Below are 17,177 nucleotides of genomic sequence, written 5' to 3' on the forward strand. Positions count from 1 at the left end.
CGCTCCTTGGTTCATCCCTCTCCGTCACGGGCAGACACACATTCACTGCCAGAACTGTCAAAGGGAAACGTCTATTCCCCGAACTCCCATTACGTTCTCCAAGCCAACTTTGCTGAACTCACAAGCCTGGCAGAGAAGAGGCGGTGGGGACGGGAAGGTCACAGGCTCTCTCTGCCGGGGGTGGGGACACCCAAGCCCGATTTTTCTCCCCTGGACGGCTCCCTCTCTTTTGTGTGAGTCGGTTAGGAGTAGATTCGATGGTTTCCCTCCAACGTGTCATGATGTTTGTAGCTGTAGACATGGTGGGTGCTGAGCAGCCTTGCACGCAGTGCTTTCCTGGAAGGAGGGGTGCTTGCTGGTTCCGATTTTGTTTGTTAAAATTCTAAAATGTATGGAAAACTCAGAATTATTTTCCTGGAGATGAGAGTTCTCTCAGGTGTTAGAATTATGTAAGTTCTGTTCTGCGGACTCTTGTTTTAATATCTTTTCAATAGTCACTAACATTTCCTAAATTTAAACACACTGTGTTGTCTTCTTTAACAGAAAGTTTACAGAGAGGATTTTGAGAAGGAGCTGAAAGGAAAGCCGTCACTGGATTTAGACAAGACTCCAGAATTTTTACATGTAAAGTACATCACCAGCCTTCTGAAGGAGGTAGGAGTCCTCTGTTTAGTATTAAATATTGCAAAAGAAAAGCCAGATAACCCAGAAAATAGTCATTCTTAATCATTCACTACTGATTCAGGGTTCATGATGCTACCATTTCACTCTTTCCCTCACTTTGACAGTTACTAATAAGGTTTCACATTTTCATTAGAAACAGGAAAGTACATTAATGTCTTCATTTAAAGTTGGGAAAGAAATTACCCAGATTTCTTGAAAAATACATATCCTGATTTTGTGTTTTGATTGCTGTTTAAGAACTTCACATGCAGTTCGTTCTTTAGGCTTACAGCAATTATTTAAAAAATAGTTTGGACATGGGTGGGGAAGGAGGATTCTTTGAAGATTAGGTGTCATAGCCGGGGAAGCTTTATCATGCCCTTTGAGAGCAGGAGGAGGCACTCAGGTGCGAAGGCCTGGGGAGGGGAACTGGTTTGCAAATGGTTTGTGTTCTCAGTAGGGGAAATAGTATACCCGCAGAGAGCAGAAGACACATGGTATTTGCCTTGTAATTTACTCTCAGCAGGGTCTCCCCCTCCCAAACTTAATGGTTCATTTTGGCTGGCAATTAAAGTATTAAATTTGTTGACTATGAAAGTCCTTGAATCTAACAGTTAAAAACTCAAGGTCCATCGATTTAAAGGTTTTCTTTTAATAGCTGAAAAGTAACTTGGACCTCTTCCAACTCTGCAACTCTGCTTGCATCCTTAAGGAATATGTTAGGGCGCTTTGTTTAATCATGACTTTTTGAACTGGAGAAACTGTTCCTGAGGAAAATGTCTGTGACCATGGAAAGAATGCGTGTCGGTGGCCTGTGCAGCAGCCTTGGGTCCTGAACCTTCTTTGCTGTCACCATTCGGCTTTTACAAATGTGGTGGGCCTCACGGTTATAGGTTGGACTATACTCGGCATATAATTAATGCAGCAGTGCTCTTGACTGCTCTCTCTTCTCATTTCCAGTTCCAATTAGACTTTCTGGATGTTGAAATGTTGTCGTAGGAGGAGGGAGTGGGGTGGACAGGACAGAGAAAACCATCCATAGTCCCCATTTTGGGGCCTGCCACCTTGGGGCCAGTTAAAATGTTTTCTTCTATGGGTGATCAGTTTGATGATGAGAATTCTTTTGTTTTGCTAGATCTGGCCTGGCTAGACACAGAGGTCAGCAACACTGACTTCCTCCTGGTATCATCTTCTATTTAAAGATATGCACTCTGTAGGTGAATTTTTGAAATGGAGATCTTTTCATCATTTGCATGCAAGTGACAACGTGCCATCTATTTTTAGATCCATAAATGACTTTAGCATACATGTCCTTGCCTCTTTCTTTTATTCTTCATTTTTGAATGAGTCTTCTTTCAGACTTCAGAAGACAGAAAGGGCCCAGAAGACTATAGGATTCAAAAGCTTTTAATTAAGTTCTGTAGATGGCTTATCTTCAGAAGGGATTCTCAGTGACTTACAGAACTGTAACTGCCTTTTCTTTTCTTTTTCACATGGGCAGGCACTGGGAATCGAACCCGGGCCCTCGGGCATGGCAGACAAGCACTCTTACCTGCTGAGCCATGGCCCGCCCTGGAACTGCCTTTTCTAAGTGTAGCCTTTAGCGCTGCATTGTCTTTGTGTTCTTCACTTTTCCATTGCCCTGTAGTGTTCCCAGCATTGTCTTATACTCCATTTCACTGGATGCCCTCAGTTGCCCTCTGGCAGTGGTAGAAGAGTGTCTTTATTTTCATTTTCCCAGTGTGGGAACCCAGGCTCCCTAAAAATCCTCCCAAGGTCACTGTGGGAGAAGTCAAGGTCTCCGAGCTTCCCGCATCCCGGGGCTGCAGTACTCAGCAAAATTCCCTACGGGGCTCAGCAGGGCGGGGAAGGTTACAGTTCATGGGCGGGGGGGGGGGGGGGGGGGGGGGGGGGGGCAGGTAGTGCAGCTGTACTGGGCCAGAAGGGGAGAGCACAAAATGCACCCTAGAATTAACTGGTTTCTTATCATTGAAGGAAGTTTCATCTTTTATCTGGCAAGTGAGCCTTAATGTTACTTAGTAGAATGGAAGTAAGATATATATTGTTTTCAAAATGCAACTGGTAAGAAAACAGGCAGTTCATTAGCAAAATACAAAGTTATATGTAAGTGTTAGTACAGGACATTTGGGATCTACTTAAAAACACAATATGCAAAGTTGTGAAATTCAACTATGTATTACTAAACTATAGGAAATTACTTGAGTTTACATACAAGTTGTTGAATAAAATGGAAACTCCCCTCTCCTGCCTTTGGCCTCATCACTCCTTTTGATTTTGTACTTTTCCATTCTTTTTCAACTATTTTCTCTGGGTGATTTATATTTTATAGATAGTTTTCAAAGACATACTTAAACTAATTAATTGAAAGCCTGTATAACAAAGGTTTTCCTTACCTTTAAAGGGAAGACATTTAAAAAAAATATCCAATATCGTATCAGAATTTTGGGAGAAAGGATGAAAGGAAAAAGACTAGTAACCTGAACATGATTAGCAGAAAAATTGAAGTCTCCGGAGGAATTAAGGAGCATGAATGCTAGGTGGTTGAGCTCATTCCTTTATAGAAATATTCGAGAAAACATGTAAAACCAAAAAACTCATTGAGGTGCTGCTCAGTAAATTTTGAACTGTAATATTCTTGTCTTTTAGAAGGAATATAAAAAAGATTTGGAAAATGAAATAAAAGGGAAAGGAATGGAACTTAATTCAGAAGTTCTTGATATTCAAAGAGCAAAACGAGCATCTGAAATGGCTAGTGAGGTGAGTATATTTATTTAACGGCTCAGAATGTGTGAATTCTCAGTTCATTTCCTTACCTGTAATTCTTTCTCAAAGATTATAAATGTTCCACAACTTTGATGCGCAGGTTATTTTAAGCAGCTGTGTCTTCCTGGTCTTTTCCCAATCAGTGAATTAAAAAAAAAAAAAAAACAAAAAACCCCGATGCTTACTGTCCCTGCTCTCTGTATTATGAAATAAATGTCCATTTCCCTGTTTTAAAGAAAATCTACATAGCAAAATAATGGACAGTTTGGTAGGCAGTACAAAAACCAAAGTAACTTCATGAGATCTGATTTGACATTTCAAACAAGTAAAAGGCAGACATTTAGAAGGTGTATTATCAGGGCTTATCAATACCTGCATTAAAAAGCAACTGCCCCTCCCAGTCCTTGCTGGGTTGTGATGGACCCTCCTCAAACCTCTGTAAAAGGAAGTGTCTGGGGCTCGCTTTGTGTGAACTTTACAAGTAGGAATGAAATGTCTCTGAAGTGTTTTCCGTTCTTGGCTCATTATGCCGTATCATCCCTTTGGAATCCAGTAATGGCAGAGTGCTGAGAGGAGGCCAGCTGGATTTAGCAGTGAGAAGCATTAAAGCTTTATCCCCTGGGTTAACAAGCTATGATGATGGTGATGATGGTCAGATGGCAAGTGATAGAAACCTAGAAACCCATCTCAAACTGGTTTAAACAACAAAGGAGGTGTATCGGCTTATGGGGTACACGCGTCCTGAGGTCCGGTTTCCTTCAGGTTGAATTTCAAGTGGTGCTTGCTTCTCCCTTCCTTATTCTCCATGCTGTTATCTTCTCTGCTGGTTTTACTCATGGAGTCTCTCTCCAGGGGGTGGCCTTCTGCCCACAGGGAAACTCATTTCTGCAGCCAGCTGTCCCAGTGGGAAGAGAACATCTGTTTTCACATAGTTCCGGGTAAAGTCCCAGGATCGCGTCTCCCCAGCCATCCTTTATCTTGTGCCACACCTGCAGTGTGACATCCCATGGGCCTGGTGTGGCCTCGTGGGCATGCGTTCTTTTAGTTTGCTTCCTGCATCATTTAACAAGACAGACCCAGAGTCAAAAACTAAAGGGAAGGGAATGCAAGTTGATGCTGGGCCTCTTGAAATATGACGGGCCAATAAAGCTTCCACGATCGCCAGGGAGGTCAGTGGGGAAAGCTGCAGACCTTGAGATGCGTCTTTTGGAGTTTAACAAATCCGATTAATGACTTGGTTGGTATGTGGCGTTTCCCAAAGTTTTGTGGCTAATTGAACAGTTTGGGATGGAGACCCCGTGGAGAATCCAAACCATTTTGCTTATTTGAAAATTTATATTTTTGCCTTGTTCACATTCTTTCGATACATTGAAGGAAACTTGGGGAAAGGTATTTTAAGAGAGTAGGTATACACACAACATCTTCCTATCTGATCGCCTTGAAGGACACATTTCACGTTAATCTAGGCCATAAGAAGTGTTCCCATCCTGTTGTTTCTTGGAGATAGGTCATGGTAGAGGACTATGTGCTTGTAGGTTCCCAACATTCATATGTGAGACTCTGTCTCTGTGGAATTCGGCTGCATGTTCTCAAAAGGTCCTCTGTTGATCTAGTCACCAGGCCTGAGATTTGCAGAGTCAGGATTTTGGGTTGAAATATTGTATATCCCTAATGGCCATGTTCACTCATCTAGTAGCTTTTTTCCTCTTCATGTGATACCTGTGACAACAACGTGTTAATTTATAAGTTTTGGGTTAGAGGCTAAGTTGTGATGGATAGTGGATACCAGTGTGGTGGGAGTCAAACTGTGTGCACATTTCTATAGGGAAATACCCTAGAACTGGTTCTGCACCTCTCAGACTTCCTGGTTCTGCACTTCTCAGACTTCCCCACTGATATAGAGAATATAAAAGGGTCATTGGAATGGAGAGTTTTGGGCAAGAGATGGCCTAGTAAGAAGCGTACAGGCATACCTTGGAGATATCATGGGTTTGATTTCAGACCACCATAAGAAAGCAAATATTGCAATAAAGTGATTCATGAATTTTTTTGTTTTCCAGTGCATATTAAAATTATGTTCATACTACTCCCCATAGTCTATTAATAGTGTGATAGCATTATGCCTAAAACAGCAATGTACCTACCTTAATTTAAAAATATGTTTTTACCAAAAAATGTTAGGCATCACCTGCACTTTTAGTGATCCATACTGTTTTTGCTGGTGGAGGTTCTTGCCTCAATTTTTATTGCTGTTGACTGATCAGGTGGTAGTTGCTGAAGGTTGGGTAGTTGTGGCAGTTTCTTAAGATAAGACAATAATCAAGTTTGCCACTTTCATTGACTCTTCCTTTCATGAAAAATTTCTGTGTACCACGTGGCACTTTTACCCACAGTAGAACTTCTTTCAGAGGTGGAGCCAGTCCTCTTACACCCTGCTGCTGCTTCACCTACCAAGTTGATGTCATGTTCTAAATCCTTTGTTGTCATTTCAACCATGTTCACAGCATCTTCACCAGGAGTAGGTCCCATCTCAAGAAACCACCTTCTTTGCTCATCCTTAAGAAGGAACTTCTCATCCCTTAGAATTTTACCGTGAGATTGCAGCGGTTCATTCACATCTGCAGGCTCTACTCCTAATTCTAGTTCTCTTGCTGTTTCCACCACATCTGCAGGTATTTCCTGCACTGAGGTCTTGACCCCTCACAGTCACATGAGGGTTGGATTCAGCTCCTCCCAGAGTCCCATCAGTGCTGATATTTTGACCTCCTCCCATGCATCACGAAATGATCTTAATGACATCTAGAGTGGCGAATCCTTTCCAGAAGGTTTTCAATTGCTTTGCTCAGATCCAGCAGAAGGATCACTCTCTATGGCAGCTCTAGCCATAAGGAATATTGTTCTTAAACAATAAGGCTTGAAAATTAAAGTGACGTCTTGATCCATGGGCTGCAGAATGGATATTGAGTTAGCAGGCATGAAAAGTACATTCATCTCATTACACATCTCCATCAGAGCTGCCTGGAGAGGTGCCTTGTCAATGAGCAGTAATGTTTTAAAAGGAACCTTTTTTTCTGAGCAGTAGACTTCCACAGTGGGCTTAAAATGCTCAGTAGGCCATGTTGTAAGCAGATGTGCTGTCATTGGGTTTTGATGAACCGTTTATAGAGCACAGGCAGAGTAGATTTAGCATAATTCTAGGATTTTTGGAATCGTAAGTGAGCATTGGCTTCAACTTGAAGTCAGCAGGTGTGAATTAGTCCCTAACCAGGGAGTCAGCCTGCTCTTTGAAAATCTGAGGTGAGGCCTTGGGTTCTCCTCTCTAATGATGAAGTCCTAGATGGATCTTATTCCTAAAGAAGCCCAATTTTGCCTACCTTGAAAATATGCTGCCATCTTCTTTAGTATCTTAGCTAGATCTTCTGGATACCTTGCTGCTTCACCTTGTACTTCTATGTTATGGAGAGGGCTTCTTTCCTTAAATGGCATGAAGTAAGCTTTGTTAGCTTCAGACTTTTCTTTGTAGCTTCCTCACTGCTCTCAGCCTTCATAGAATTGGGCCTTGCTCCGGATTAGGCTTTGGATTAAGGGAATGCTGTGACTGATTTGCTCTATCTAGATTGCTCAAACTTTCTCCATATCAGCAGTATGGCTGCTTTGCTTTCTCATCATTTGCTTGTTCACTGGAATAGCACTTTTCATTTCCTTCTAGAACTTCTTTGTATCCAGAACTTGGCTCACTGTTTGGTGCCAGAGGCCTATCTTTGGCCTGTCTCAGCTTTTGCCATTCCTTCTTCACTGAGCTTGGTCATTTCTAGCTCTGTGTTTAAAGTGAGAGTCGTGTGACCCTTCCCTTCATGTGAACACCTAGAGGTCATTGCAGGGTTATCGATTGACCTAATTTCAATATTGTTGTTGTCTCAGGGGATAAGGAGACCAACAGACAGGGAGAGAGTCAAGTGAACATGGTCAGTGAAGGAGTCAGAACACACATTTATTAAGTTCGCTGTCTTACATAGGCATGGCTTGTGGTGCCCCCAGAAGTTGCAGTAGTAACATCAGAGATCACATATCCCCGTAACAGATATAATAATAATTTAGAAGTTTGAAATGTTGTGAGAATTACCAGAATGTGACCCAGAGACATGAGATGAGCACATGCTGTAAGAAAAATGGCACCAGTAGACTTGCTCAGCATACAATTGCCATGGGCCTTCAATTTGTCAACAGCACGTGTCTGCACAGCTCAGTAGAGCCAGGCACGAGACAGGAGGCTCGCCGGTGTGTGAAGAGGACCGTGGGTGCAGGTTAAGGGGTCTGCACCCATCGTGAGGACAGTCGGGGCTACTCCGAGGCTGCAGTTAGAGGGGCTGAGTCAGGCTTGGCCTCACCCAGGGACTCTGGAGGGGGAGGGCAGCTTGCTCCCTGCCAGGCCAGCTACTGCTGTGTTGGGGTCTGCCTACACACCCAGGGCGCGGGGTGGGGGTGGTTTGTGTAAACTGAGCAACTCAGGGTGGCAAAAAGGACTTGAAAACCCCTTTGTCCTTCCCTGAATCTGTTTTAGGCTTGCTGTGGAGCTGTCCAGGTCTATTTTTATGTACATATAGGTAAATAGAGATGTGCGCATTCAAAGACTTAAAAAAAAAACTTAGATGGGGTCATGCCACATCCTTTGTTCTGTGTTTGCTTTTTTTTTTTTTATTAACGGAAAAAAAAAAAAAAAAGAAATTAACACAACATTTAGAAATCATACCATTCTACATATGCACTCAGTAATTCTTAACATCATCACACAGATGCATGATCATTGTTTCTTGGTACATTTGCATCGGTTTAGAGGAACTAGCAACACAACAGAAAAAGATATAAAATGTTAATATAAAGAAAAGAAATAAAAGTAATAGTAATAGTAAAAAACAACAACAACAAACAAACCAACAAGCAAACAAAAACAAAAAAAACCCTATAGCTCAGATGCAGCTTCATTCAGTATTTTAACATGATTACTTTACAATTAGGTATTATTGTGCTGTCCATTTTTGAGTTTTTGTATCTAGTCCTATTGCACAGTCTGTATCCCTTCAGCTTCAATTACCCATTGTCTTACCCTGTTTCTAACTCCTGCTGAACTCTGTTACCAATGACATATTTCAAGTTTATTCTCGAATGTCCGTTCACATCAGTGGGACCATACAGTATTTGTCCTTTAGTTTTTGGCTGGATTCACTCAGCATAATATTCTCTAGGTCCATCCATGTTATTACATGGTTCATAAGTTTATCTTGTCTTAAAGCTGCATAATATTCCATCGTATGTATATACCACAGTTTGTTTAGCCACTCTTCTGTTGATGGAGATTTTGGCTGTTTCCATCTCTTTGCAATTGTAAATAACGCTGCTATAAACATTGGTGTGCAAATGTCCGTTTGTGTCTTTGCCCTTAAGTCCTTTGAGTAGATACCTAGCAATGGTATTGCTGGGTCGTATGGCAATTCTATATTCAGCTTTTTGAGGAACCGCCAAACTGCCTTCCATAGTGGTTGCACCCTTTGACATTCCCACCAACAGTGGATAAGTGTGCCTCTTTCTCCGCATCCTCTCCAGCACTTGTCATTTTCTGTTTTGTTGATAATGGCCATTCTGGTGGGTGTGAGATGATATCTCATTGTGGTTTTGATTTGCATTTCTCTAATGGCCAGGGACATTGAGCATCTCTTCATGTGCCTCTTGGCCATCCGTATTTCTTCTTCTGGTAGGTGTCTGTTTAAGTCTTTTTCCCATTTTGTAATTGGGTTGGCTGTCTTTTTGTTGTTGAGTTGAATAATCTCTTTATAAATTCTGGATACTAGACCTTTATCTGATATGTCGTTTCCAAATATTGTCTCCCATTGTGAAGGCTGTCTTTCTACTTTCTTGATGAAGTTCTCTGATGCACAAAAGTGTTTAATTTTGAGGAGCTCCCATTTATTTATTTCCTTCTTCAGTGTTCTTGCTTTAGGTTTAAGGTCCATAAAACCACCTCCAGTTGTAAGATCCATAAGATATCTCCCAACATTTTCCTCTATCTGTTTTATGGTCTTAGACCTAATGTTTAGATCTTTGATCCATTTTGAGTTAACTTTTGTATAGGGTGTGAGAGATGGGTCTTTTTTCATTCTTTTGCATATGGATATCCAGTTCTCTAGGCACCATTTATTGAAGAGACTGCTCTGTCCCAGGTGAGTTGGCTTGACTGCCTTATCAAAGATCAAATGTCCATAGATGAGAGGGTCTATATCTGAGCACTCTATTCGATTCCATTGGTCGATATATCTATCTTTATGCCAATACCATGCTGTTTTGACCACTGTGGCTTCATAGTATGCCTTAAAGTCAGGCAGCGCGAGACCTCCAGCTTCGTTTTTTTTTCCTCAAGATGTTTTTAGCAATTCGGGGCACCCTGCCCTTCCAGATAAATTTGCTTATTGGTTTTTCTATTTCTGAAAAATAAGTTGTTGGGATTTTGATTGGTATTGCATTGAATCTGTAAATCAATTTAGGTAGGATTGACATCTTAACTATATTTAGTCTTCCAATCCATGAACACGGTATGCCCTTCCATCTATTTAGGTCTTCTGTGATTTCTTTTAACAGTTTTTTGTAGTTTTCTTTATATAGGTTTTTTGTCTCTTTGGTTAAATTTATTCCTAGGTATTTTATTCTTTTAGTTGCGATTGTAAATGGGATTCGTTTCTTGATTTCCGCCTCAGCTTGTTCATTACTAGTGTATAGAAAAGCTACAGATTTTTGAATGTTGATCTTGTAGCCTGCTACTTTGCTGTACTCATTTATTAGCTCTAGTAATTTTGTTGTGGATTTTTCTGGGTTTTCTACATATAGTATCATATCGTCTGCAAACAGTGATAGTTTTACTTCTTCCTTTCCTATTTTGATGCCTTGTATTTCTTTTTCTTGCCTAATTGCTCTGGCTAGAACTTCCAACACAATGTTGAATAATAGTGGTGATAGTGGACATCCTTGTCTTGTTCCTGATCTTAGGGGGAAAGTTTTCAATTTTTCCCCATTGAGGATGATATTAGCTGTGGGTTTTTCATATATTCCCTCTATCATTTTAAGGAAGTTCCCTTGTATTCCTATCTTTTGAAGTGTTTTCAGCAGGAAAGGATGTTGAATCTTGTCAAATGCCTTCTCTGCATCAATTGAGATGATCATGTGATTTTTCTGCTTTGATTTGTTGATATGGTGTATTACATTAATTGATTTTCTTATGTTGAACCATCCTTGCATACCTGGGATGAATCCTACTTGGTCATGATGTATAATTCTTTTAATGTGTTGTTGGATACGATTTGCTAGAATTTTATTGAGGATTTTTGCATCTGTATTCATGAGAGAGATTGGTCTGTAGTTTTCTTTTTTTGTAATATCTTTGCCTGGTTTTGGTATGAGGGTGATGTTGGCTTCATAGAATGAATTAGGTAGTTTTCCCTCCACTTCGATTATGTTGAAGAGTTTGAGGAGAGTAGGTACTAATTCTTTCTGGAATGTTTGATAGAATTCACATGTGAAGCCGTCTGGTCCTGGACTTTTCTTTTTAGGGAGCTTTTGAATAACTAATTCAATCTCTTTACTTGTGATTGGTTTGTTGAGGTCGTCTATTTCTTCTTGAGTCAAAGTTGGTTGTTCATGTCTTTCCAGGAACCTGTCCATTTCTTCTAAATTGTTGTATTTATTAGCGTAAAGTTGTTCATAGTATCCTGTTATTACCTCCTTTATTTCTGTGAGGTCAGTAGTTATGTCTCCTCTTTCATTTCTAATCTTATTTATTTGCATCCTCTCTCTTCTTCTTTTTGTCAATCTTGCTAAGGGCCCATCAATCTTGTTGATTTTCTCATAGAACCAACTTCTGGTCTTATTGATTTTCTCTATTGTTTTCATGTTTTCAATTTCATTTATTTCTGCTCTAACCTTTGTTATTTCTTTCCTTTTGCTTGCTTTGGGATTAGTTTGCTGTTCTTTCTCCAGTTCTTCCAAGTGGACAGTTAATTCCTGCATTTTTGCCTTTGCTTCTTTTCTGATAAAGGCATTTAGGGCAATAAATTTCCCTCTTAGCACTGCCTTTGCTGCGTCCCATAAGTTTTGATATGTTGTATCTTCATTTTCATTTGCCTCTAGGTATTTACTAATTTCTCTTGCAATTTCTTCTTTGACCCACTTGTTGTTTAAGAGTGTGTTGTTGAGCCTCCATGTATTTATGAATTTTCTGGCCCTCCACCTATTATTGATTTCCAACTTCATTCCTTTATGATCCGAGAAAGTGTTGTGTATGATTTCAGTATTTTTAAATTTGTTAAGACTTGCTTTGTGACCCAGCATATGGTCTATCTTTGAGAATGATCCATGAGCACTTGAAAAAAAGGTGTATCCTGCTGTTGTGGGATGTAATGTCCTATAAATGTCTGTTAAGTCAAGTTCATTTATAGTAATATTCAGGTTCTCTATTTCTTTATTGATCCTCTGTGTAGATGTTCTGTCCATTGATGAGAGTGGTGAATTGAAGTCTCCAACTATTATGGTATATGTGTCTATTTCCCTCTTCAGTGTTTGCAGTGTATTCCTCACGTATTTTGGGGCATTCTGGTTCGGTGCGTAAATATTTATGATTGTTATGTCTTCTTGCTTAATTGTTCCTTTTAATAGTATATAGTGTCCTTCTTTGTCTCTTTTAACTGTTTTACATTTGAAGTCTAATTTGTTGGATATTAGTATAGCCACTCCTGCTCTTTTCTGGTTGTTGTTTGCATGAAATATCTTTTCCCAACCTTTCACTTTCAACCTATATTTATCTTTGGGTCTAAGATGTGTTTCCTGTAGACAGCATATAGAAGGATCCTGTTTTTTAATCCATTCTGCCAGTCTATGTCTTTTAATTGGGGAATTCAGTCCATTGACATTTAGAGTTATTACTGTTTGGATAATATTTTCCTCTACCATTTTGCCTTTTGTATTATATATATCATATCTGACTTTCCTTCTTTCTACACTTTTCTCCATGTCTCTCTCTTCTGTCTTTTTGTATCTGACTCTAGTGCTTCCTTTAGTATTTCTTGCAGAGCTGGTCTCTTGGTCACAAATTCTCTTAGTGACTTTTTGTCTGAGAATGTTTTAATTTCTCCCTCATTTTTGAAGGACAATTTTGCTGGATATAGGAGTCTTGGCTGGCAGTTTTTCTCTTTTAGTAACTTAAATATATCATCCCACTGTCTTCTAGCTTCCATGGTTTCTGCTGAGAAATCTACACATAGTCTTATTGGGTTTCCCTTGTATGTGACGGATTGTTTTTCTCTCGCTGCCTTCAAGATCCTCTCTTTCTCTTTGACCTCTGACATTCTAACTAGTAAGTGTCTTGGGGAACGCCTATTTGTGTCTAATCTCTTTGGGGTGCGCTGCACTTCTTGGATCTGTAATTTTAGGTCTTTCATAAGAGTTGGGAAATTTTCAGTGATAATTTCTTCCATTAGTTTTTCTCCTCCTTTTCCCTTCTCTTCTCCTTCTGGGATACCCACTACACGTATATTTGTACAGTTCACATTGTCCTTGAGTTCCCTGATACCTTGTTCAAATTTTTCCATTCTTTTCCGGATAGTTTCTGTTTCTTTTTGGAATTCAGATGTTTCATCCTCCAAATCACTAATTCTATCTTCTGTTTCTTTAAATCTGTCATTGTAGGTATCCATTGTTTTTTCCATCTTTTCTACTTTATCTTTCACTTCCATAAGTTCTGTGATTTGTTTTTTCAGTTTTTCTATTTCTTCTTTATGTTCAGCCATGTCTTCTTCATGTCCTCCCTCAATTTATCGATTTTGTTTTTGAAGAGGTTTTCCATTTCTGTTCGTATATTCAGCATTAGTTGTTTCAGCTCCTGTATCTCATTTGAACTATTGGTTTCTTCGTTTGACTGGGCCATATGTTCAATTTTCTGAGCGTGATCCGTTATCTTCTGCTGGCGTCTGGGCATTTAGTCAGATTTCCCCGGGTGTTCGACCCCACAGCTTGAAAGATTTTTCTGCGCAATCTCTGGGTTCTGTTCTTCCTATCCTGCCCAGTAGGCGGCGCTCGCGGCACACGGCTGTCCGTGGGTTCCACCAGCGAAAGTTGCTGTGGGTCCCTCAACTCTGGAAAACTCTCGCCGCAGGGGAGGCTCGGCAACCCAAGCGTCCCGGAAGAATGCCAGCCGGCCCGGGGCTCCAAACGCGGGGAGGGTCGCCGGCCGTCGCAGCACAGGAGAGCGTCCGGCCAAACCAGCCAGTCGGCGTGGGGCACCAAGCGTGGCGGGAGGGCGCCAGCTGTCGCAGCCCGGGAGAGTACACTGTTCCCAGCCGACGGGGGAGTCACGTGTTTGGAAGGGATCCCCCGGCCACTGTTTTCCGCAGTCCGGGGGTTTCTGACCCAACCATCCCAGTTGTTCCGGGGGGCCTCGTGTGGTGGGGGCACCAGCCGCCGCGGCCTAAGGGGACCGCCCGTCCAACTCCACCAGCCGGCCCAGGAAGGTGGAAGGGAGGGACTCCGGTCGCTTGTCGTCCCACCCAGGAAAGCCCGTGCCCCCTGGTGATCTCACCGGAGCTGGTTCTCCCAGATAGTCAGCCGTTCCAGGATGGGGTCCGCTGTCCCTTTGATCTCCGTCGTGGCTCCGGGAGCTGCTCCGTACCACCTCCACTCCCCCAGTAGCTGTTCTGGAGGAGGAAAGGTGAGGGCGGCAAGGCTGTCGAGGCTGGTGGCGGAGGAGCACGGCGAAGGCGGGGGAAGAGGGCACCGCGGTGGCCGGAGAGCAGCCGGAGCAGGAGGGGGAAGAGAGGGGAGAAGGAGGTCGGGCGGCTCGGCTGCCGCGGGGCTTGGGCACCGCGCGGCGGGCCGGCGGAGAAAGAGAGGGGAGAAGGAGGTCGGGCGGCTCGGCTGCCGCGGGGCTTGGGCGCCGCGCGGCGGGCCGGCGGAGAAAGAGAGGGGAGAAGGAGGTCGGGCGGCTCGGCTGCCGCGGGGCTTGGGCGCCGCGCGGCGGGCCGGCGGAGAAAGAGAGGGGAGAAGGAGGTCGGGCGGCTCGGCTGCCGCGGGGCGTGGGCGCCGCGCGGCGGGCCGGCGGAGAAAGAGGGGAGAAGGAGGTCGGGCGGCTCGGCTGCCGCGGGGCGTGGGCGCCGCGCGGCGGGCCGGCGGAGAAAGAGAGGGGAGAAGGAGGTCGGGCGGCTCGGCTGCCGCGGGGCGTGGGCGCCGCGCGGCGGGCCGGCGGAGAAAGAGAGGGGAGAAGGAGGCCGGGCGGCTCGGCTGCCGCGGGGCCTGTGTTTGCTTTTTTCACTTAATATTTTGAACCTTTCTCTATGTTACTTCATACAGGTCTGCCAGATTCTTAGAGAAAAACTAAGTGTTCTAGAATAGATGTGACTATTCAACCATTTACCTTTCTATGTAATAGACATTACCATGGGCAAAAATGTGTAGCAGGGATGCCAGTATTATCTAAAACCAGAACCCTTTCATTTTCCATTGGTCTGCTTCCACTTCCATTCCTTTCTCTGCAAATGGCAGCAAGAAAATCCAGGAGTCACTTTGATTTTTCTTGACAGCAAGTTTTACTCATGGTTTCCTAGCCCATCTACTTCTCACCTCTTGAGTCCAAGCTAATGTCTCTCTCACTGGTCACTGCAGTAGCTTCTAACTCATGTTCTCCTTCACTGCTGCCCACTCAGTGTCTGTCCTCCGCCCAGCAGCCAGAAGACTCCCTCAAGGATGAAATTGTCCATCGTCACCTGCAGCAGGCCCGTGGCCTCCGGCCAGGCTCAGTGTGAAGTCCTGGCAATCGAAGCCCCTCTGTGAACCAGCCTGCCTGCCCTGCTTGTCCTGGGCCCTTACCCCCTCTCCAGCCTCTGCTCTGCATCTCTATGGGTTTTAAGGTGTCTGCACCCCACCATCTTCTTCAAGGCCTCCCCCCTCACCTTTGCACCTCTGGCTCTTTTCATTTGTTTCTTAAATAGAACTTTCTTATCATGACTTTGCTTGAACTTCCAAGCCACTAGTTACACAGTCACATCAAATCACAGCTTATAATACCCTGAAATTGTTCTCATTACAAGGACGATGGCATCTGGTTCCAGGTCAAGGAGCCAGATGGGGCACGAGGGGCAGGATTCAGAGCAAAGAAGAGGGCTTTGAAATCATTCTCCTAGGAGTGAGAGCTGAAGCCAAGAGATAAACCATGTTTTCCCTGGAGGAAAGAACATGGAAAGAGCAAAAATCTTCTATTTCATGGTGTTAGCTACGACACATTCCTTTGATGGGAAGTTGGCATGCTTTAGTATTCAGGTCTCAGTAGGTTGATAGATCAGTTTGTTCAGCAGTATGCAACTTAAGATTTCTCTGTGTTCTTTGGGATTGTGTACCAGGGAAACAGTGCACAGTTAGCCATGGAGAACATCGGGGAAAATTGGCTAGTGGGATCATGTCATTGTCCTTGACCCTGTTTGGGTATAATGACTTATTTAAGCCGAGCAGTGCCTGGTCCTGGGCCAATCCCACCCACAATGGGTGGTTTGGAATAGGGGAGCAGTGAGTTACCCCATGGGGAGTCTGGGTCCAAGGGAAAAGAGGGGCTGGATTCCAGAGGAAATCAACAGTGGCTTACCACAGAGTACAATGTTACTGTTTTCCATTCACTTTTTGGTATTTATTGATTGAGTTACATATTAACCCATACTTTATTTTTTGAAAAGTATTTTTATTGATAAATTGTGATTCCAATACATTCCATATATGATGGACAATCAACAGCTCACAATATTGTCACCTAGGTGTGTATTTTATTTATTATTATTTAAAATTTTTTTTTACTGTATACTGTATGAGTTAGGGTTCTCTAGAGAAACAGAATCAGCAGGAAATATTCGTAAATATAAAATTTATAAAAGTGCCTCAAGTAACCGTGGGAGCATAGAGTCCAAAATCCGTGGGGCAGGCTGTGAAGCTGACGATTCTGATGGGGGGTCTAGACGAACTCCACAGGAGACACTCTCCATCCAAAGAAGGAGGAGAGCCTGTCTCTTCTGAATCCTCCTTAAAAGGCTTCCAGTGATTAGATTAAGCATCACTCATTAAAGAAGACACCCCCCTTGGCTAATTACAAATGGAATCAGCTGTGGATGCAGTTGATGTGATCATGATTTAATTCTATGTCATGTCTTCATCGAAACAGACCAGCCAGCACTTACCCAACCAGACAAACAGGTACCACCGCTTGGCCAAGTTGACACATGAACCTGACCATGACAGTCCACCCCTTGTCAACTTGACAGCTATACTCATCACCTTAAACCATACCTAATTTCTAAATAGAAAACAATAAAAGACACACTTTTTTTCTCAGCTAACAATACTCAATATATGTCCTGCATATAACTGGAAACACATTAAATCTATCCAGAATAGGGTGCAAGTCCTTGGGTAATATTCATTCTTAAATTTGATATCTTACAACTTAAATAGTATAACATGAACAAAATAGCATTACAGATCATTTCTGTAACTGATCACGTGGCCGTAGTTCATATTTATCACTACCCTCTTCCCATTCCATGTTCCCTTTCCCCTCAGCAAGTACTTCAGCTGGCCATGCTTCTTTGCCTGGTGGGGTGACCCAAACCTTCATACCTCAAGTTGCAGAGCCATTGGTAGCCCTGCCTGGATTGGGT

The 17,177-nt window shown here is 42.8% G+C and overlaps 1 protein-coding gene across 6 annotated transcripts in view; it reads left to right on the forward strand.

Annotated features, from left to right (window-relative positions):
- The window catches only part of NEBL (nebulette), a 331,368-nt gene that overhangs the window by 263,937 nt on the left and 50,254 nt on the right, over positions 1-17,177 (forward strand). For 4 of the 6 annotated variants that reach the window (XM_077154329.1, XM_077154356.1, XM_077154340.1 and 1 more), the window contains 2 exons: positions 544-654; positions 3,331-3,441. The exons of the other annotated variants lie outside the window; for them this stretch is intronic. In XM_077154329.1, coding sequence (XP_077010444.1) covers positions 544-654; positions 3,331-3,441 — 222 coding nt within the window. The remainder of the gene's footprint in view (positions 1-543; positions 655-3,330; positions 3,442-17,177) is intronic. 6 annotated transcript variants of the gene reach the window in all.

The sequence above is a fragment of the Tamandua tetradactyla genome, chromosome 1 (genome assembly GCF_023851605.1).
Source record: "Tamandua tetradactyla isolate mTamTet1 chromosome 1, mTamTet1.pri, whole genome shotgun sequence".
NCBI lineage: Eukaryota > Metazoa > Chordata > Mammalia > Pilosa > Myrmecophagidae > Tamandua > Tamandua tetradactyla.